Source organism: Gracilinanus agilis, chromosome 1 (assembly GCF_016433145.1).
Source record: "Gracilinanus agilis isolate LMUSP501 chromosome 1, AgileGrace, whole genome shotgun sequence".
Taxonomy (NCBI): domain Eukaryota; kingdom Metazoa; phylum Chordata; class Mammalia; order Didelphimorphia; family Didelphidae; genus Gracilinanus; species Gracilinanus agilis.
In genome coordinates, this window is record NC_058130.1 from 116,033,513 (window position 1) to 116,057,727 (window position 24,215).

A 24,215-nucleotide genomic window follows, 5' to 3' on the forward strand; every position below is an offset into this window, starting at 1 on the left:
TAAATGAAATGGCAAAATGAAATAGTCATCTGAATAACTTGGGCAAAAATCTCATTTGCCTATAGAATATTGTCATAATAAAAGTTGCTTTATAACGTTAATATTTGCATTTGTTCCTTTGAGTACTGTAATGAAATACACTTAATGAATGTAGTTAAACAGCAGATAAGTTAATTAAGAATCAAATATTCTGTGATTCCATTTTTCCCCTACCCTGGATGTGATCCTAGGAAGAGGACCTGGGATACACCTTATATGTTGAAACCCAGAAAAACCTCAAGACTTCACTATCAACAGATTCTAGTCAAATACTATCCACTGAAATTTTGAGCATCTAGTAGTAATTTATTACAATTGTGATATAAAGAACACCATTCCTGTAGAAAGAAAGCATTTAATGTATGGGCTATGGATTCTGGATGTAACATGAAGCAACTAGCCTGGTGGGTTTCTTTTTTGTTTGTTTATTGTTTTTGGTTTTAAAATGCTAGAATATTGCCAATGTTCAAGATCCTTGGCTTAATTTAATGTATTAATCTATCCATGGAAAAATAACAGCAAAGTTTAGAAAATGCTAGGTTTAAAATTGCAGTTTTTATAATGTAGTTTTTTTAAAAATAAATTTTGCTATTCCAAAACAAAACAAACAACAAAAAAGAATCAAATAGTCACGTTTATTGAAAGAGAATGAGACCTTTTTAAATGTTTTCCTTGAGAGCCTACCATTTGCCATGATGACTGTAATTAGCGCAACAAAAATACAAATAATGGCTAGAGTGGTATGTGTGTATGTGTTTATATGGATATAATGCATGAATTTATGTTTTAGTATATGTCAATTCATATTTATAGGGATTTAATTATCTAATAATTCTTGATTTTATATTTTCCATTTAATATCATCAACATATTTGGAGTAGTTCACTTTCATTTTGGTATATTTTTGCAATTTTTTCTTATCAAGACTATTAGGAATCTTTTCAATGAGATAAAAGCTGTTATGTTGGAGCAAACAGTGGCTTTGTAGTCAAAGGACCTGAGTTCAAGTCCCATCTCTAATATTACTCTTTTGATCTTGAGATGATCTTTTAGTCTCCTTGGGCCTTAGTTTTCTTAGACTAGATAACTTCTGAGGGCTTTCTCCTCCTACTCTATATTTGTAATCTATCCTATTGACTCTAATGAATGAAATATTGCCTCATTGCCTTCAGAGGAAGCCTGCCCATGATCTCAATATTAATGAAAAAAATAGGCATTTAATTCTAATTTTATTTTTCTCTTAGGTGTGTGTTCTTTTGAAATTCACAAAAGACAAGAAAAAAGACTAGGAAATTTGTATTTTTATTATTATTAAAAATGTTATGCGCTAGATGTTGTCGCTGTTGACCTGATTCACATATATTAGAGACTTTTATGTTATATCTTCACTACAGTCTTGGTACATAGTAAATGCTTACTGATCAATGATTGGTAAGTAGGTAAAGATAAAGACTTTGAATTTAACTTCTATAATAGAACTACAGTTTAGATTTACCCATTTACAATTTTTGAATCATTTAAAAAAATCACTTCTTGCATATCCCATTGGTGCACATAGTCCTTCGTTCATCCAGGACATTACTAAGGAATTTTAAAACCTCTCAGAAAAATATTAAGTGCCTATGGTATGCAGTTTTCACTTTTTTTTGTCTTTTAAAGGCAAGTTAGGTTTCATATTTGTTTAATTACTTAAACTTTTTGAAAGTTCCCATATGTAATTCATTCTGCTATTGGCACATAGAATAGTATAAACTAAATAGTAATAAAATGGCCAAAAATAGAACTTCCTACTCAAGTTTCATTGTTTAAAAGTATACTTTGACACTAAATAAAGTCAGAAGAATATTCATTATGCTTGTAATACTTTTTTCATTCAAAAGTTTCTTAATTATCTACTCTTTGCTCATCTATTGCACCAGAAAATAGCTAAAATATTTAAATATTTTAAAATTATTAGGAATTTCTCAAATTTGATGACTTTTACAAATTCACTTCATTTCCTTTTTTGACATAGTTAAAAGATTGTTAGATCAGAGGAATGCTTTTATTTAGTTTAATTACATGTTAGAAAAACATTTGAAAGAAATCTCCCATCTTCATTTTTCTAAAATAGATGCCATGATATGGTTGAGAAATTATTGTGGATAGGTGGAATGATAACTCTTTGGACCCAAAGAGAATTACTAATGGTTCATACTACCTTGGAAAGGTGGCTATAAAGGAATGTCCCATGGATCTGGTGCCTGACCTTGGATTGTTTAACCTTCTTATCAGTGTCTTGGGTAAAGGAATATATGGCATACTTATCACTGATGACACTCAGCTGGAAAGCATAGCTAATGTTATAGATACTGAGTTAGAGTTTGTAAAAAGTTTTTACAAACTAGATTTCTCAGCTGAATCTTCAGAAAATAAATTTCAAGAAGGCTATATGTAAAGTCTCATACTTAGGCTTAAAAAATAGACTTCAGTAGTCAAAGTGGGAGGAGACTTAATAGCCATTTTGAAAAAAAGATCTAGGAGTTTTAGTGGACTCCAAGAAAGTTAATGTGATTGTTTTGCTTTAAGGTGAATTTAGTGTCTTGGAGTAGAAATGATAGCCCTTTGTACTTTGCCTTAATCAGACTATTTGGAGTCTGGAATAGTTTATTCATTTCTGGATACCACACTTCAGGAAGGACATTGATAAGTCAAAAAAACATCTAGAGGAGGGCAAACAGTGGTTTGTGACCCAAGTTCATACCATTTCAGGATTGGGGATTCAAGAAAATAGGGATTTAGCCTGGAAAAAAGAAAACTTGGAGCAGAGATGATAGCTGTACAGTATTTAAGTATTTGAAGGCCTCTCATATGGAAGAGATTAGATATGTTCCCTTTGTCCTTAGGAAGGCAGAAATAGGAACAATAGTTTGAAGTTGCAAAGAAGCAAACTGAGGCTTAATGTAAAGAAAAACTTTCTAATGATTAGAGCTGTACAAAAGTGGAAAGAAATACCTCAAGAGGTACCGGGATCCAGCAATACCCTTTCTTAGGTCTGTTTCCCCAAGGAAATTAGGGAAAGAGGAGAGGAACTCATATGTTCCAAAAATATTTATAGCAGCTCTCTTGGTGGTGGTAAAGAACTGGAAACTGAAGGGATCCCCATCAATTGAGGATTGACTAAAGAAATTGTGGTATATGATATTGATGGAATACTATGATGCTATAAGAAATGATAAAACAAATTGATTTTTAAAAATCCCTGGAAAGAACTATATGAGATAATGAATAGTAAAATGAGTAGAACCAGGAAAACATTATACACAGTCACAGAACTAATACTAGAAGAATAAACTGAGAATGTTATCTCCAGAAAGTGAACAGAAAGATAAAATATGAAAGACTTAGTTTATATGAACATTACTTCCTTGACAATATCCTATGAGATACAGGGAGGATTGGGAAACTAATGAATGGGATCTGTTATGTAGATATGAAGAGAGATAAGTTAAACATATAGGAGATCTGTGATTTTCATTTGTGTAATGTCTTCTTTTTCTTTATATTTGGAAATGCTTGTTTTGTTTGGATTTGGAAACATTCAAAGTAATAAAAAAAAGAAAGAGGGCCTGGGATTCCAGTCACTGGAAGTCTTCAAGCAAAAGTGGAATGTCTCCTTGTTGGGTACATTTAGAAGGCATTCTTATTTAGGTTTAACTTGGACCTGATCAGGTTTAGCTCTGCAGTTTAGGACAGAGATTAAAGCTTATTATATATTTTTATATAAGTGCTTTCCAAAGTGTGGGCCCATCGCCTGACCTCAAGAGATGGATGGTTAACAAATTAGAGAGTAGGAAAACAGCATCTGTCAGAGATATTGGGAAAATTTCCTCTAGCTTTTGTTCCCATGATCTGCCTTTGCTTGGCAGGTACCTCTATGAGGGTGGCCTCTAAGCCCAGGGATACTGTCAAGTGAGTAATGTTCCTGCCTCCCCCCTTTCTATTTGAGGGTGGTCAGAATAACCATAGGATTACATTGGAATCACATAAGATTAGCAGGCATGAATACTTTGTAATCTTTAACACAGACCTCCTTATCATTGCTCCTAAACCTGTATCTCTTCCAAACTTTTCTTTTACTGTTGAGGATACCATAATCTTTCCAGTCACCACCTGGGTATAATCAATTCTTTTTTCTCCCTCATCTGACATAATTAATAAGTTGACAAATCTTTTCTACTTCTGCATCTAATGATAATAATAATAATAGCTAGCAGTTACATAATGCTTTAAGGTTTGCAAAATAGTTTACATAATGATATCATTTGATCCTCACAACAATTCTATGAGGTAGATCTATTATTATTATCCTACTATTTTATAGATCAAGAAACTGAGGCTGATAGAAGTTAAGTTGACTCACCAAATTTCACATAGCTAGGTGTCTAAGGTAGGATTTGAATTTAACTTGTGAAAACTCCAAGTTCTGCCATCTTTTACGTGTTCCCACTTCTTTCTACTTTCTACTTACACAGCTACCACCCTAGTTCATTCTCTTATCATTTTACCTGAACTATTTCAGTAGCACCCTATTGGTCTCCCTGACTCAACTCTCTCCAGTCCACATAGTTGCTAAAGTTATTTTTCTAAAATTCAAAGTTGTTCTTTCTACTTCCCAATTTAGAAAACTCCAGTGATTCCCCTTTGACACTAAGATCACATGTAAGATCACACCATACATTTCTATTTTTGTGCAAGTTTTATAATATATGTAATTATTAGTATAGTAATATGTATATGTACACATATATAATTTCTGTGAATATATTTTGGGTGTGTACTCAATATTTTACTGAAAGAACTGCATAATCAAAAAAGTTTAGAAACTACTGACACAGATTTGGTAGTCATCTGCAAAGAGATGACAATTGAATATGTGGGAACTGAAGAGATCTCCTAAGGAAAGAGAATAATGAAAAATGAAGGACTTAGGGGGAAGGAAATATGGAAGGAGGTGAGGACAGACAACATTTGGTTTGCAGTTGGAGGACTATGATCTACAAAAGTTGATTGAAGAGAGTTTTTACTAGCAAGAGGGGACAGAAGTCAGGGAAGAAAATACATAAGATGAGGGCAATAGAGTGTTCAAAGCTGTGAACAAGACTTGTAGAAAGACCTGGGACAAGGCCAATTGATTTAGGAGATAAGAGATCTTTGGTCATCTTGGAGAGTTCAATTTGGTGAGCTTCTTAGTGATCATAGTATTATAGCCCATATGTTACTATTACTGGTGTTCCTAACTCCAACCCTGTGTCATCCACCCAAGGTTCAATTAGATAAGTTTGATTTCTTCCATAAAGATGTGGAAATGATCCTGGGGTTTTTGATGATGTGTCAACAGAGGAGATGGGCAAGCTAGAAAGGGTTCTGTGACAAACTATCTCCTCCGAGGACTGGCCTAGCTGAGTTTTGATTCAGAGGTTTATTCGTAGAAAGTAGCCACCAAGGATCAGTCATTTTGGCTCCAGCAAATACATTAAGTTGTTTCCTGAGGCTTAGAGGAGTTTGGGGGGGGGGGTCTTTAAAAGAGCTACCCACACTGACAAGATTGCAGATCTCTGAAGTTTGCTGTTATGGCAGAATGTTTATACCTTTAGTGATATTATATATTTGTTTTAGCCATTTCTGGCTCTTCTGTCACCCCAATGGGAGTTTTCTTGGCAACAATACTGGAGTGATTTGCTGTTTCCTTCTCCAGCACATTTTACAGAAGAGGAAATTGAGGCAAATAGGGTTAAGTGACTTGCCTAGGGCTACACAGCTTCATAAAAGTCTAAGGGCAAATTTGAATCCAGTTCTTCCTGACTCCAAGCCCAGAACTCTTATCCATGATGGCCACCCAGCTGCTTATATGCCAATTATTAACATTTTTATAGTGCTTTAAGGTTTGCAAAGCATTTTATAATTATCTTTTTCTACTTCTTCAAAAGTTTCACATTGGTTAAAATAACAGGCATTTCAGTGTTTAAAGAGCTTCTTTCAATGTTTAAATTAAATGTGAAAATCCTATATGTGGAAAACGTTATTTACCCTGAAGTTTTCAGAGTAAATTAGCTGTTAGTACTCAAGGTAGAGCTGCACAGGTTACTCCTAACCTGCCGGTATCTTTTATCAGGCCAGTAACTTCATTAGGTCCTCCTTTGTTGGTTTAGAAACTGTCATTTTTAAGATAATCACAACCCAATCTGAAAAATAAGAAATTATTGACTTAATGTTTACATTAAGGATTAGAATATACTTTCTTAATTGTACTTGACCTATGGCTAGGAACTTTTGTCTCTTTGAGAACTCAGCTGCCCTGGAAAGAAAGGATTAAAAATAATGGTATTCTCAAACTTTCTGTCCTTAGAATTACTTTGCACTCTTGCTTTTGTTTATAGAGGTTATGTCTATCTGTACCATATTAGAATGATATTAGAGAGGCAGCTAGGTGACTCAGTAGACAGAGAGAGCCATACCTGGAGGTGGGATCTGGATTCAAATTTAGCCTCAGATACTTCCTTGCTATGTGACCCTGGGCAAGTCACTTAACCTCAGTTGCCTAACCCTTACCATTTTTTCTACCTTGGAATCAATACTTAGTATCTATTCTGAGTCAGAAGGTAAGGGTTATAAAAAAGAAAAAAAGATATTGGAAAATGTCTTAGTATTATTATGAAAATGGTTTTGGCATATGGGTCCCTTGAAAAGGTCTTGGGGATTCAAGGGGTCTCTAGACCACATTTGAAAACCACTGAAAGAGTGAAAGAATAAATTAAATCATTGTAGCATTCAGTTTAGTTAAGTGGGTCCTAAACAACCTATTCTTACTATGTTTCTTCACCTAGTAGCAAGGTTTAGCAATTTTTGTCCTTCATTATTTGGTAATTGACACAGTTTCATTCCAGAGGATTTTCTCTAACCCACTCACTTTACTTGGCTGTGAAGACTTGATAAATACAGTTATAGTCAAATATATATGATTTGGCTTTTTATAAAAGTTTAATAAGTCTTCAATTTTTTAAAGCCATTATTTAAAGCCATTATTTCATGAGTTTGTGAGCTGTGAAGTTATTTGTTAAATATAGTGTACATAATGTTTTAAAAGAAGTAGTTCTTTGAAGGCTATATGAGAGTTTTAGTACAAAATATTATCAACTACTGGCCAATCATGGAACCAAAACAGTTATTTTAAAATATTGCTCGTGTATGTAAGATTTCTCTTTAGGGTATTTATTGTCAGAAATTTCAGACTGTCCTTTACAGTCTAAAGCTTGTAAACTTTATATATTTATACCTATCTAGATTCTCCAAAGGAAAATCAGGACAGTGACCAACTTAATTTCAGAGGTAGTGTTGGATAGGAAGAGTCACAAAAGTCCAAATCTATATGGCATAGCCAAGTGAAAAGGAAGGTAAGATATGTTTGAGTTATGCAAAAATGTAAATGGCCAAAGCCTTCCTGAACAAGAGGAAAAAGTCTTAACAATAAGAGGAAATTGGTGGAAATTCATATTTTTAACAGTAATAACAAAAAGCACTAGTAGAACAACTAGTGGGAAACTTTTTTTTTTCCACTTCAAGTTGATTAGGCAGTGGGGGGTTGGGGTGGGAAAGGAGTCTATAAGGAGGGACATTTTCTAAATTTTCTGCATTTTTTCCCTAGAGAGGAAGATTCTTTCACTTTCCCTCTGATCTGCTTCTTAAAGAATCACTACTAAGTGTTAATAGACAAAACTTAAGTGTTCTTTAGCACCAACATTGTTTTTAAAGTTTTGCAAAATAAAAGAAAAGCCTGGTTGATTTGAGAGCTATGTCATGAGTAGTCAGCTCTGTCATTTTCTTTAGAAGCTTCAGGCCATGCTTTGAGTGCAAGTGGAGCTCTTTGGAGTACTTATGCTTTTTATAAATATAAATGCCTCATCTGCATGGCCCAAATGGAAAATTGCCTCATCATTGGCAGGCAAAATAGCAATGGCAGGAGCAGCTAAGGTTGCAGCCAGAATAAATTTCTCTGGAGAGTTCACTGCCTTTGTAGATAAGCCCCAGTGAATTCTATGTTGCAAAGCTGAGTCTCCAACATTCTCTGCACTTTGAAATATGTACCAAAGTACCTTATGGTTAGGGAGATTTCTTTGGGGAGTAGTTACCCCAGGAGCCCCTCACTGATATTGTTTGTAACACTTTAGGAGAATCTTGTTCTGCTGGTTTTTGTAGAAAGCTGATGACTGATTCTATTATAAAAATATACTTTATGTATTGCATCCTGTAATGTCATGTAAATAAAAAATTTGGTAACATCATGTATTCAATTTTGGAAATTCACATGACTATGAGAATGCTTAGGAGAGAGAAAAGCAAGAATGGCTTAAATCACTCTCATCTGTATAAAAAAAATCCTGTGGGTCAGTTTACTAAGTATCATAAAGTATGCCATAGAGATAAGAGTACATACTTTGAAAAATTTTGGCCTAAAAGAAGATAAAATTTCTGTTAGTACAGCTAGAAATTGATACTATTAAAATTTTTTTGCAAGTCGTGTACCTTTAGGTGGTTGGGTTCCACTAAAATTTTGAACAGTGCAAAATAATATATATATATATATATATATATATATATATATATATATTTGCTTTAGGAGATTTGTTCTTCAGCAAAAATTATATAATTTATTACTCAAAAAACCAAAAGCTTGACTTGTGGCCAACTTTCCCCTCCCCCATATATATACCCCCTCTTACTATGAGGATTTTAAATTTATTTAAATTCACTCATTTTTATACATTTTTTCCAGATTACATATCAATACAATTTATTAATATTCGTTTTCCGATATTTTGCAATCCATGTTCTCTGTCTCACTCCAACCCTTTCCCCTTCCCTAACAAAGCAGGTAATATAATATAGGTTATACACATATCATCATGTAGTACATATTTCCATGTTCATCATGTTGTGAAAGAAGATACATTTTGCTTACACTAGAGAAAAAATTCATGGAGGAAATGAATTAAGAATGATATGTTTCAATTTGCAGTCTGTTCCTTCTTTGGTGGTGGATATTAGCTTTCTTTTTTTTTAATATTAAAGGGACTAAAATACAAAGTCAAGACTCTTGAGGCAGTCACTTTATTTAATGAATGCAGATATTTGTTGATATAAATAGTAGAACTTTATGAGAAAAATTTTACCCATTTTATATATATAGAATATTACATGTATATATGTTTTAAATTTAAATAAAAAGTTTTAATAATAGGAAATGCATATAGAGAAGGGAGTTGAAAACTATTATTTTGACCCATTTCTTTGGAGTTTATGGGATATTGTCAAAAGTTAATTCAAAAGAGTATGGTTTTGGTTTATTTGTGTATTTATATAGGCATCTTAATTTGCCACATACATATTTTATTATTAGCTCCCATTTAATGTCTGATTATGCAGTCTATACAACTATCATTTTAATATATATAAAGTATGAAGAAGATTTTGTTAAAATTAGAGATAAATACATTTTAGTAGCTCCTTGAATTTAGAGTTAGATATAAACATGGAATCTCAAAGTTTTATGTATTCTCTAAGGGTATCTAGTCCAATGCAAATCAGAACAGAATTCCCTTTCAAAATGTGCCTGGCAGGTGGTCATTCAGCTTCTGACCAAGGAATCTAAATTGATAAATGAACCCATTGCTTTCAAAGTTGGATAGCCTACTTTCAGATTGTTAGAAAGTTTTCCCTTTTTACTGAGCCAGAATCTATACCTTAGTAACTTTCTATTGTTCCTACTTCTGCCTTCAAAGACCAAGAAATTGGTCTTTTTCCTGATGACAGCCTTTAAGACGTCTGAGCATCTATCATGTATTCCTTAGGTTCAGGGTTCTTTTTAACCAATTTTTGTGTCAGGGACTCTTAGCAATTTGGTAAATCTCAGAATAATGTTTTTAAATGGATACAATAAAACACACAAGGAATATAATTATATTGAAATAGTTATTGAAATAACTGGTAGTTGCTTTAGCTTATCCTAACATGGTATTGTTTTGATGCCTGTGGTCATTCTCCTCTGAATGACCTATACTTGTCTGTATTACTCTTAGAATGTATTCCCTGGAGAAGTTAACTGAGAATTCAAAGTTGTGAATTGTTTTGTCTGAGATGAACTTTTTGACATTTAGAACTTTGCTGAAAGCAGAGCAGGTAGATATCTGGCTTATCTTAAAGATATTTTTTATTTTCTATAAAGTAGAGGAACTAACAAAAGAATCTATTATTTTGGTTCTAATCATCATCATTCAAGAAGAAATGATTTCCACTTTGGAATTTGCTATAGATTAAGAGAGTTAAGATGGGCAAAATCTGACATTTACCTTAGATATTTCTTAGGAAAGCAAATTTCAGTGTTTAGCAAAAGCATAGGTAGGATCCCATGATCTAAAATTTCTATAAGAGGAGTTATGTCCACCAGTGTAGAAAACTATATTTTAAAGATACACAGAGAAGCCATTCTGCAGAGGAAGTAGAATATCAGTTGTTTTGAAGATACCATATATCAATAAAATTCACCAACCAACTTAGTTTTTTAAAAGATATACCCATTAAGATAGAAGCAAAGGCAGGTAATGTAGGGTGTGTACCAAAATGTCATACTGATTGTGGGAATTGTTAGGAATGTTAACACTTGGAATAAGTAGAGGCTGAGGAGGAACAATAAGAAATCAAGCCATTTTCAATGACTTGTATAATGACAAAGATGGTTTGTTCATTAGATTTGCAGATGACACAAAACTGGAAGAGATAGCATGTCAAAAGACATAGAATTGATATGTATCTTGATAGCAAGAATGTTGGGTTGAATTGGAGATTAAATTTAGTGGGAATAAATGTAGAGTCTCTTGCATATACATTCAACAATCATTTTCATATATATAAGATAAGGAAGACTTTGATAGGTAGCAAATCATCTTAAAAGTCCTAAATATTTCAGAGACCTGTATACTCTATATAGGACAATAGTGGGATATTGCAACTAATACAAGCTAATGTGATTTTAAGATGTATTGATAGAAACTCTCAAAGACTTTGGAGATGATTTGTTGTTGTTCAGTTGTTTCAGTCATCTCTGAAATTTCATGACCCCATTTGGGATTTTCTTGGTGAAGATACTGGAGTGGTTTGTTATTTCATTTTCCAACTCATTTTACAGATGAGAAACTGAGGCATGTAGAGGTTAAATAACTTTCCCAGAGATGCAAGCTAGTTAGTGTATAAGGGTGTATTTGAACTCAGAAAGATGTCTTCCTCTCTTCAGACCAGGCACTCTATTCACTTTACCACTTAGCTGCCCTAGGAGATGATATTATACTGTATTCTTCCCAATTGAGATTACATTTGGAGTATTTTGCTCATTTCTACGAACCACATTTTAATAAGGACATTAGAAAAATAGAGAGTATACAGAAGAAGACAAGTGGGATGAGGAAAGAATTCTAGAATCATAGACCTAGTTCTAGAGCCATATTCAAAGGCCATTTAATTCAACCATCTCCAGAAAACTGAGGCACAGAGAGATGACATGAGTTGGTCACAAATACATAGGCAGTATCTATCAGAACTCAGGTTTCAGCCTGACCCCAACTCTTTTATCTTGAGATCACACATTTGATTTTTTTTTTTATCAAATTTGAGATCATACCATTTGAAGATTATCCTAGAAAAGAGTTAGATAGATGTGACAGCTATCTTCTTTTCCCTCTTGCCTATATGAGTATGCATTTATTTCCTTTACATTTATGTGCATTTTACATCACTTTCTCTCCCCCTCTTTCTGTATATGTAGTGTATTAAAAATGATTTTTTGGTTTATGTCACCTAAATTACCTTCTATATCCTTCCTCCTCCTTTTCATATAATAAATATTTTTAAAGAAAAAAAGCAATCAGCAAAATTTATCAATATATCAGAAAATATATATAATAGTTTATGCCAGTGGAATATGGTCATGGGTGTTACATAATACAATATTATACTTTTATTTTCTCTGGTAATTTCACTCTGTAATCATTTTTATTAAGTCTTTTCATGCTTTTCTATATTTATTATAATTTTAATTTATTGTAACCCTATCACATTAATACACCAGTTTAGCCATTCTCCAATTTATGTGCATCTCCTTTGTTTTTAGCCATTTAAAATTGTACTACGAGTATTTTGGTGTATGTGGGGACTTTCTTTTTAACAATGATCTCTTTGGAGTGTACACACAGTAATGGAATCTCTAGGTCAAAGGGTAGGGACATTTTAGTTGCTCTATTTTCATAATTACAAATTCATTTCCAAAATTATTATATAGATGAACAATGTTGCCAACAGTCCTTTAGTATGCCTATTTCCCATATTTACTAATCTCATCTTTTATCATCTTTGCCAATTTGTTGTGTGTATATGGGGAAAGTTAGGGTTATTTTAATTTACATTTCTCTTATTATTAGTGATTTGGAGCCTTTTTCATGTGGTTGTTAATATATGGCAATACTTTTGAGAACTATTCGTATTCTTTGACTACTTATCTACTGAGGAATGGTGTACCTACATATTTATTTATATGTGTATGTTTGTATATACATATATATATGTATTTATATACATATACACAAGTATGGATATATGTTTATAGATTCCTATATATTTTTGATACCAAATTTGTTATATGAAAAATTTCATGTCAAGGATTTCTTTTTTTATTTGTTCATTTATTAGACATTAATTTTGTTTGCATAGAAGCTTTTCAATTTCATGTAATCAAAATTATTTTGATGATCTATAATTGCATCCATTATTTAGTTAAGAATGCATCTCCTATCTTTAGTTGTGCAAGGTATATGATCAACTTCTAGCTTTTTATGCTATGATCTTTAATATTCAGAGCATGTGTAATTTTAAATTTATTGTGGAACAGTAGAGAAATAATATGTAAAAAAATAATAATTTAAGAAAGTGGCATTTAAACTGCAGCAGAATGAGATGAGATGGAGATGAGAAGAGAAAGTACCACAGGAATAGGTGATCTATATCGCAAAATCATGGTCTTAAGAGATGATTCATAGTGTCTGAGAAACAGCTAATAGGATGACATTGCTGGACTATAGAATTTATGAACAGGGGAGTAAAGCATGAGAGAAAGAGAAACATGGGAAGGGGCCATAGAGAATTTTATATTTGGTTTTAGAAATATTAGGGAGCCATGGGATTTATTAACTGGTTGGGGGTAGGAGGAAATAGATGTGACATGGTTGTTAGACCTACCTGGAGGAGTCATTTTGGCAGTTGTATGGGGTATTGGTTGGAAGGGGAAAGATTTGAGGCAGGGAGACCAATTAGAAGACTTGTAATACTCCAAGATGTATATAGTTCCCCTCTCCCCCTCACTTCCTACAGTTCAATACATGTTTAATCTTTTAATTTGGTAAGCAGATATGTGAACACAGGACTGGTTAAACCAGGGTAGAAATTTCTGAAAGAAATATTTTGAAAACTAGACTTACAGGACTTTGATTAAAATAGACACAAATCTTTACTTCATTGTGCAAATAATATAATTATGCAGATGTTAGATCACTTTGAATAAGTCCCCAAATTAAAACACCCTTTTTTGTCCTATGAAAGGGTTACCTTAGTGTGTAATCAGCTACATTTTAAATGTGAAATGAATATGTGTATCAAAATCTGTTTGAGAATGCTTAGTTTTAGAGTAAAATTTGAATGTTCTGTCAAATGAGCATTTCATTTCCCTTTTTTTCCTCCACCCACAGGATTGTAGTAACTGATACCATTAGTCATTTGAAAGAGAAACTGAACTTCTGAGAAACATGTTGGATACTATAGGTAAGTGTGATTCTTTCTTGTTTACTTTTGCAAAAAAAAAAAATGAGAGATTTATAGTACTTTAAATTTAAATTTAAATACTTTAAAATACTGACCCAAACAAGCTTCTCTCTTCCATAATATAGTTTAACAAACATGTTTTTTTCTTGACTTGATTAATTTATAATAAAACATAAAACTTAAAAAACTTAATTATTCCTGTAATAATAGACTTGAGAAAGTTTAGAATAAACCCAGTTCTAGAGTTGTTTTTTATTTTTTATTTTTTTTTTTAGTATAGGTCAGTTTTATCAAAATGATCACATTGAATGAAGGTGAGGACCCACATCTTAGGTTTGTTGTTTCCAAGTCAAATTGGACCTGCATTAGAATTCTCACCTCACACAAGGGCCCTGGGGAATGGAACATCAACAGAACTTCGATAACTAAGGCTTATATGGATAACTGATAAAGTTTAGTGAAAACTTAAGGCAGCTTAAAGTAGATATTGAAAAAGTGAGCCCAGGTCCCCTCTGAGACCTCTTCTAGCTTCAAATTTTGGTGTTCTTTGAGTTAAGATTTTCATTTTGAATTATTCAAATGATTTAGTCCTATGATGCATATCCATTATGTCTTTTTTAGCTTGAAAATATTATTCTACAGTTAAATACTTCTTTGCTAAAATTGGATTTTCCTGCACTCCCAGACCTGCCTTATATTATTATTATTATCTATTATTATATTTTTATTGTTAGATATCCTTACAATGCTTGTTTTCATTATTTTTGGTGGAAAATTACTTCTTGCCTTACTTATACAAATACTTGGACTGTTAGGACAACGGAAACACAGACTATGTTTTCCTTAAGAGCAACATGCTTACTCTTGAGATTTTTTTGTTTCTTTAGGGGTAAACATGTCTCCCTCCTTTTACATCTTTTTTTTTTTTTTAACCCATACATTCTTAGAATACTATGTATTGTTTCTAAGACCGAAGAGTGGTATGGGCTAGGCAGTGGGGGTTAAGTGATTTGCCTAGGGTCACATAGCTAGGAAACATCTGAGGCTAGATTTACACCCAGGACCTCTTATGTCTTGGTTTGGCTCTCATTCTACTGAACCACCTAGCTGCCCCCTCATCTTTCACTTCTTGAAGATTCTTGAACAGTTCAGAATGTAATCTCTTTGTTTCATAAGATTCATCTGATCTAATCCTTATTCATTTAAGTGGATTTATTGAACATTAACTGTAGAGTCAGAGAACCTAGACTCAATCTCATCCCTAATTGTATCTCTGTAACCCTGGGAGACTCACTTAGCTTACATAGCTTCAGTTTCTTGTCTGTAAAATGAGATTTGACTAGAGGGTTTTTGAGGCTCCTTCAAGCTTTCTAGATCTATGATCCTTATAATGAGAGGATAGAACCAATGACTACTTTTAAAGTTAGCTTTGTTTTATTGTTGATGGCATGACCCACAGTATTTTTAATCCATTTAATAATGTTTCCCCTTTTTTAATAGTCAAGAAATAAGAAAATGTCAGAATAATAAGATTCATTCTGATTGGTTAGATGTATGTGAAAGTAGAAGGTGCTGGTATTTAAATTCATATACTTGAAAAGTAAAAAGAGTTCTTGTACTTAATTTGAAAAAGAAAGGAAAATGGAATTAAATATTACATTGAATAGGCTATTCAAGTTTTCATAAATATTTTATAAATAGATTTTTATTGAAATATTTTGTTTTTACATCATCTAGATTTCCCTCTATTCCTTTCCCTATTTCTCTCTCTTTATAAAAATGCTTTTAAAAAAAGAAAAGAAAAAGACAAAGAGGAAAAAAAAGCCCAGCAAAACTCAAGGCTTCAAAAACATCTGATATTATATTGCAATGTTCCATACCTATATATCATTCCCTCTTTCTCCACCTTCTTATACACATTTCTTCAATGGAGTAGGATCAGATGTTTATTTGTATTTCTTTTTTAGGGCAATATTTTCATTATAATTCAGTAACATTATTTTTGATTGTTTTGTAGTGGTTATTCTTTCCATTTGCATCATCGTAGTCTTTATGTATATTGTTTACCTGGTTCAGCTTATTTCATTTTACATTATTTTGCTTAAATCTTTCCATGTTCCTCTTATTCATCATGTTTGTTGTTTATTACAGTCTAATAATAGTTCATTACATTCATATGCCACAATTTATTTATTCCCCAGTCAATGGACATCTACTTTGTTTCCAATTATTTTCTAACACAGAATGTTCTGTCAAGCACTTTTTTTTGGTTCTCCCTTCTTTTCTTTTTTTTCCTTTTTTTTGCATTTATCTTAATATTAGGTTTGAGTGACATTAATTTTTAGTAGGAAGTTATCCTACCTCTTATGATTCTACTCTGAAGTTTTTGCAAAAGACATCATGGTATGGTACTTGGATTTGGAATTAGACTGTGTGAGAGTTCAAGTTCCAGCTTTGTAATTAATGATCCATGTGATCTTTGACAAATCACATAACTTTTCTGTATCTTAGTTTTCCAATCTTTAAAATGGAGAATGATGTTTTTTTAACCACTTCATTGAGTTGCTATGAGTCACATATAATGCATCTGCAATAGTTTATATAGTTTCTATGTAAATCTAAACTGTCATATTATTGAGATTAGATATAGTTTCATTGGAAAAGATTGTTGTCTTGCTGTCAATCTATCAACAAAAATTTATTATGCTATGAATACTTTTATTTTTAACCCATTACTGACTAGTAATACTTTTTGATGTAGACACCAGCCGAGCCCTACAGGCAGCAGAACGGTTGCAGGTTAAACTGAGAGAACGTGGTGATATAGCAAATGAAGACAAGCTGAGTCTCCTAAAATCAGTCCTACAAAGCCCTCTCTTCAGTCAGATTCTGAACCTTCAGACGTCAGTTCAGCAGCTAAAAGACCAGGTAGGACATTACCCATATAAGCAGGCATTCCAGAAATTGGCCACTTATTCCTTTGATTTTTCTGAAAGGCTGATTTTTGTATGTGTTAGTGAATAGTTAATTAAATCATTTAAGCCCAAAATGAGACATTCAGATTCACTGTGGCTTTTTTCTTCCCCTAGTTATTTTTTGCCATGGTTATTGCTGTATATTGTGGATGATATGACATTCTGTTGAAAGCTGTCTGGATGCCAAAGAATGAATTCCTACAGAAGAAGGGAAAGATACAAATATGTTTAAGATAGCTGTATATAGATGTGGTCTCCACCACTAAGGTTCATTGTTCATGTGATGTTATTGCTCATTCCCATCCAAACACTTGATCTCCTTCCTTACGCTATTTCTGATAAGCTTGGATTTGCATATGTAATCATGTATGTGAAGAAGGGAAAGCACCTCTATTTTGACAGTATGAAGGATAATTACATTGTCATCAGTTGGTGGCGTTGCAAATTCTCACTTCTTAAACGAGTGTAAGGAGCAATTGCTTCCCATGACAGCGTCAGATGGTGATAAACATTCGAACTTCCAAATGTAACACAGCATTCTATTTTTTTTATGTTCACAATTTTTATTTGGAATTTTTATAGAAAAGAAACTTTCAAGCATTTAAATTAGAATGGAAATATATTACATTGACCATATGGAACCAGAGGGTGTGCATGCTTTGAACTAAAATAATTAAGTTAGCCAAATTTCAGTTTCTATTATTCATTTTCCTGGTATTTTGACCTATCCAGGTCATTATTTTAATCACGAGTGTTTTTTTCTTTTTTTTTTTTTGTTATTGTCTTTTACCTACATAGGCTTTTAAGTCAATTTAATAATAATCTCATTCAATTTTGGTATTGTTAAAATGCTCTTTATGATAATATCGGGAATTATCAAAAAATCTTAGTTTTCTACTTTAATGATCAAGATAGCACAAATTCTCCAAATATTCCATAAAAGTGACAAAGTAGTTTGAAGATTCAGTGATTTGAGGAGGAGCAGCTTGAGCCAAATACTGTGTGGAAGATTCATGGTTTAGATCTTAGGAGAAGAGAGAGGGAAAGCCCTAGTTGAAGCAAGTTTTCGGTTTGTGAATCTAGAAAATATGAAAAACACACACAGATTGAGGAGGCCTATAGAATAATTTCAGGAAATCTTGGATTCATGAAAGACCTTTGATTAGTGTTCAGTTATATTTAGACTGATGATCTTCTATGTTTCTTCCCTTGAAAAATAATTAAAGTGACTGGTTTAAGAAAGTAATTTGTACAGTGGCTTGACAGACTTTTGAAATATCAAAGTCTAAGATATAAAATATGTTGCATATGTTGAGTTTTTATTTTTTAATTTTAATTTTATTTATTAGATGACTATGAAGGAATTGAGAAGAATTAACAAAAAAAACTTTAAAAATTAAAATGAAAGGAACATCCAAAATGAAAAAAAAAAGTTAGTAACTATAACCAGGAAATAAAATAGGACCTTTTTAAAATGCCTAGATGCCTGGCACATAGTAATATTTAATAAATGCTTGTTGATTTAATTTTTCAATTAATATTGGAAGGGAGAATCCATTGAGAAGCAAAGAAAGGGAGCTAATTTCTGGTATATAATTTTTTTTCTTTTTAAAAAGTTACTGTGGATGGAATGGAAGAATACTACTTGAGACTTCTTAATCTAGAATTCACCAATCATATTTCAGGGGGACTTTAATGAAGAAATAAAATTTAATATTAATTTCAGCATAATTATTTTCTTTGTATTTTATTTTGACCATTTAAAAACATTATTCTCAGAATGGGTCCGTGGGCTTAAGCTGAATGACTAAGGGTTTGGTGACACAAAAAATGGTTAAGAATCCCTGTTCTAGACTCTACTCTAGCAGTAATCATTGACCCTCTCCATTTCTATAAAATTGAGCCATAACTTATCTGAAGATAATATAGCCACTGATTATATATAACAGAGATAATTTGTGAAGGTATATTTTATGAAAGTTTTTAAGGTGTCTTTTTGAAAAGAGCTGCTTTTACTATCCCTTTTATGTGGAAAGAGAAGAATTAACATCAATTCTTTTTTTTTCTTTATGTTTAATTAGTGTACCTTGAGCACTTGTCTCATGTACAACATTTATCTAGAGACAATAAGAGAATTAGGAGAAACGTGTTCTCTGCTCCTGGAAAAGTTGGCACTTTCAGTCATATTTCACCATAGTTATTGAGTTTGAGTATTCTTATCAATATCTGGAAATATCAAGTACTTCCTTAGTTGAACTATTTGTGTTATTCTGTTTATTTGTTCTAATTTGTTTCTTTCTGAATTTCTTTCGTCTCATTATGCTAGTTGTTTTATTTTTCTTTGCACAGTTTACCAAAAAAAGGGAGAGTCTTGTTTCTTTTTTGACTTAATATTTATGGTATTGTGGAAAGGACATTGGATTTAGGTCTCAGAGGATTTTAATTCCTGCTGTGTTATATATTGCCTTTGATTTTGGTCAGGTTACATCACCTCTCTATAACTCAGTTTCATTGTCTGAGAAATCAGGAATTTGATTAAATGATATCTTATGTATATTTTGATCCTAAATTTTATCCTTTTATGGTAATTTAGTAATCCTGTTATTAGCTAGCATTTCTATTTTGCTTTAAGGTTGGAAGAGCACTCTAAAGTTATATCTCATTTTGTCTTTATAATAACCCTGGAAGATAGATACTGTAATTACTACCATTTTACAGTTGAAGAAACTGAGGCAGGCAGTGATTAAAATGACTTGTCCAAGGCCATATAGCTAGTAAGTGATTGAGACCAGATTTGAACTGATGTCTTCCTGATTCAATATCCAGCTTTCTTACAGTTTCACCTAGTGGCTACTATTAAAAAAATACATTTTATTAATTTTAAAATAAATCCTGTGCTAATTTTTATTGACAGCAGTGATCAGGCATTTGTTTTTATCTTCTCACAACAGGTGAGCTTTTCTAGGCACAATCTTTGTACAGTCCTTTGAGCTAGAAATTTGATCCCCTAGATCAGCCTTCTTTAACATGCCTCCATCTCCCTGAGAAGAGAAGAAAGTGAATAATTTATAAGCCTGAGGTATATGCAACATATTGGGGAACTTGATCGCATTGTTGTGTCAATGACAGATGCGCGCATGCCACATTGAATTAAGCCTACTATTTTTTTTCTCAGATTCTTCTCATTACTTCTATTCAATAAGGTTCAATTTTCCCAATTTGCTACTTCAATATTAAGATTGCCCTTGGAAATCAAACTGTTTCCTTTGGCAAATTAAATACTTGACAGGTGTGTAACGAAGAGGGCATAAAAGCCATGCCCTAAAGGGATGTGCTATTTAAATATTGTCAAAAATACTAACAGGTCGGGGGGTATAATTGATGCCTCTGTTTAATTCTGCTACTTGGTATATTGTTATAACTGCCAGCTAAAAGGACGTGCTGTTAAATCCAGATAATCTCTAATGGTCTCAATTCATTGCCCTATTGCACAATACCCATTTAAGTGAAAAGGACTCTGACTGTGTGTCAGTGATCTGTCAAAAGCACATTTTCAAGCAGTAGACCTACTGTCACTGAGTCATTATTAAAGCTAATCACCCCAGGGCTTAGTGCTTATTCATGACTGAAATCCAGCTATTGTAGGGGGGATGGGAGTGAGGAATAAACACATTAATGGTTTAATCAGAGAAACCTGCTAGCTTTAAGGATATAGCACTTGGTTGGTGCAGTCTGGGGAACTTCTCAGAACCAGTATAAGTAAACCCCAGTTTCCTCAGAAATCCATTGCCTTGTCAAATGAAATGAACAGAGAATAAAATAGATACACATATATATTTTTGTTTTTGCTCAAGTTCATTGGATCATAGAATTAGAATTGGAAGGGAGGATGGAAATCATCCATTATAACCTTTTTCAAATTATAGTTGAGGAAACAGGCTGGGGAACATACAGGGAGGAGCATAAACCCCCCAGATAAGTGACAGAGAGAGGATTTGGATGGAAGTCTAATGATTTCAGCTCTAGAGTTCTTTCCATCTACCATTTTGCCTTTTAAGTTGTTTACAGCAAAACTTTTATGGTTAACATAAGTATTTCTTTCTTAAAGCTTAAATAGTTTTTAGGAAACACTTGTCTAACAGAGGGAAAGAGGGTAGGTGATAGACAAAATGATGTAGATAATTTGGGTCAAAAAACCCAGGATTATGTGAATCACATATCTTTTGTGAATCACAGGACTTTTATGTCTTTGGTTATTTGAAATGATCGTCTATATATCATTAAAATCCATTTTTTAAAGAGTTGCAACACCTCACTCTGTGCTTGACTTTGTGAGGTTTCTCTCCTACTTTTTCCTCTCATCCTCACAAATTACCATATAACATATATATATGTTATACACACATACACACACACATATATGTAGTTATAACATGTATAGCAGTCTATGGTACAGGAAAGTAATATGAACAAATGTAAAGAGTAGTTTGAGAGCTAGACAATACATGCAATAACTGCAATCACCTAATGAAAAGAATACTAAACTGAATGTGTCCAGAAAATGGGGTCCTTCCCTTATTACAGAAGTGGGAGACTATGGGTGAGGAATATTACATATGTTGTCAGTTGATGAATTGGTTTTGATCAACTAGTTTCCTTTTTCCTTTTTTAAGTCTTTGTTACAAGGGAAGACTGAATGGTTAGGAGAGGAGAAAGACTGATGTATACAGAAATGAAGGTGATATCTAACCAAGAAGCATCAATAAAAAAGGTCAATGGAGATAAAATGAAAATAGTCAAAATGTTTAATATGGTTTTAATGCATTTCCTTTCCACATAAAACATTGTCTTTCTCAAAAATACAGTACTACAAAATAGGCCAGTATTCATAGATCTTTGCCATTTCCTTGCTTAGAAATCTCCAGTAGCTCTTTGATTATAAGAAAACCAAAATCAAAAAATCCCTTCAATATATAAACTCATCAGTGAGTCATTTAAGGAAGGCCCAGCACAATCTGGCCTTAAACCTTCCTACACAGATATTATTTCATATGATTCACTTTTATTTTCTCTATATCTTGGCTAACTGGCCACTTGCCATTCCCTAAAATTGTCACTTTTCTCTCCCACTTCCTTTTTGTTGGTGCATAAATTGTCCCCCATCTCTGGCTGGAAGGGATCGATGCACAGCTTCCTTTTGACACCTTAGCCTTTTGGTTTTTCCAGCTTCTTTATAAAGCTTAGCCTGGATATCACATTCCTAAAGCCTCCAGAATCCTTTCCCAATTCATATGACGTAGCTAACCCTCAGTAAAATGTAAACTCCTGGCAGTAGGGATTGTTTGTTTATTTTTGGTTTTGAGTCTCAGAGCAGTCCCTGGTACCTAGTATAGTTTCTTGTACATAGTAGTTGCTTAATGTTTGTTGAATTGAAGATCAGTAACTTAGGACTTGATCATCTCTTTTTTATTTAGAAACTTTAAAATATGTCCCGTCATTTGAGTTTCATCTACATAAAAAATTGAGCAAACGTCTGAGCACCTGTATAACCAGTCAGATAAGTGTAACTGAAAACTGCCCAACACTGGTTTGTGACACTGATGTCTTCTCCAATTATTTCCATCAGTGCCAATAAATTCTTAAAATAAAATTACAAGTGCTACTCTGAATGTTTTGGAATGTTTCCTTTCTGTCTTTTGATCTCTGTCAGGCATGTGCTAAGAAATGGGATCTCCAAGTCAAAGGGTCTGCGCATTTTCTTCTCTTTCTTAACATGATTCCAGGATACTTTACAGAATGATTGAAAGAATTCAAAACTTTGTCAATAGTGTCCTTGTCTGTCCATAGCCCATCCACCAATGATTTCCTATTTTTGATCATCTTTGCTTCTTAGCTTGGGTATAAGATAACACTTAAGTTGACTAATACATATTTCTTTTCCTATTAGTGATATGAAGTGATCTTGTATTTGGTTGTTAATATTTGCAGTTCTTCTTTTGAGAATTATTTAGTCAGATTCTTTGACCACTTAGCCCATGTGGATTTTAATTTATAAGGCATTAACTAGAAATATTACACCAGAAATGGATAAATTCAAAACAATTTGAGTTTGGAATGGAGTTTACTAATTTATAAACCTACTATCCATGAAGAGGAAATTATTGCCATCTCCTCCAAATGTGTAGTTATGATTTGCTGTAGAAAGAAGGGAAATATATATTTATGTAATTAACAAGAATCCTCTAGAAGTGGAATGATTTATACATATTTTGAATATTAATTTTTCTAAACACTCAGAGAATTTTATTGCCACAAGGCAGTAATATGAAAATTATAAGAGATAATGAGGCATATTGGATAGAAAGATGGCTGTGGAAATTGGAATTCCTGGATTCTGATCCTACCTCTGTCATGTACTATGAGCATGGTCAAATCACTTAATTTTTAACACCTTTGGGCAATTTTCAAAAACCAAGTTAATTACTTTCCCATCTGTATTTGTGGATAGAATTTCCACAACAAATATTCCTATACCAACATGTTCAAGATGAAAAAAAGAATAATTGAACAAAACCATTGACCAGTTGAGAATAGTGTATATCCGTTATCTAGGAGAAATTTGAAAAGCAACCTCAAATAGTGAAAAAGAATCATTTATATGTTCTACATTTACCATGAAGTTTATTTATTGTAGGAATTCTGAGTACTTTATTTTTGGTTCAATAACAGCTTTTGAATGTTTGTTCCTTTAACTAAAAGTGTGTAAATATAGAGTACTTGAAAGAAGGGACTAAAATTCTTGCTTTTTTCCTGGGCAAGCTTTTTCTGTAGCACTGGATTAAAATGCAACACCATCTTGCTATTTTAGGCCAGTATGTGTGTTTGTGCATGCATGTCTCAAACAGCAAATGGTGCTATGTGGAATTAAAATGACAAAGTTAAATGACCTGTAAGATTTAGGATGAGAGCCCAAACTTTCTGCTGACCTCAAAGAGCATTAGTTTGAGATAAAGTCTTTGGAGACTGATGTGTTCCCTCTTGGAGTTATGCTTTGAGGTCAAAGATCATGAATATAAGGAAGTGGACAAAATTACTGGTTTTAGAGCAAGAGGATCTAGATTTGAATCTGCTACTTAATACTAGGAGTCACAGTACATCAAAAAGTATTGATGACATTCTATAAATGAAAGAAACGTATATCACCTAGTCTTATTAAATGTAAGTTTCCAACTTCTTTTAGCAACTGGGAGAAAGTAGGTCAGTAGTTAAAATTATGGAACTGTTAGAGAAAAAAATCCCAAA

The 24,215-nt window shown here is 32.8% G+C and overlaps 1 protein-coding gene across 1 annotated transcript in view; it reads left to right on the top strand.

Annotated features, from left to right (window-relative positions):
• Positions 1-24,215, top strand: part of MPDZ (multiple PDZ domain crumbs cell polarity complex component) — a 228,912-nt gene that overhangs the window by 4,851 nt on the left and 199,846 nt on the right. The window contains exons 2-3 of the mRNA XM_044685473.1: positions 13,866-13,938; positions 16,700-16,866. Of these exons, the coding sequence (XP_044541408.1) occupies positions 13,923-13,938; positions 16,700-16,866 (183 nt within the window). The 5' untranslated portion in view covers positions 13,866-13,922. The remainder of the gene's footprint in view (positions 1-13,865; positions 13,939-16,699; positions 16,867-24,215) is intronic.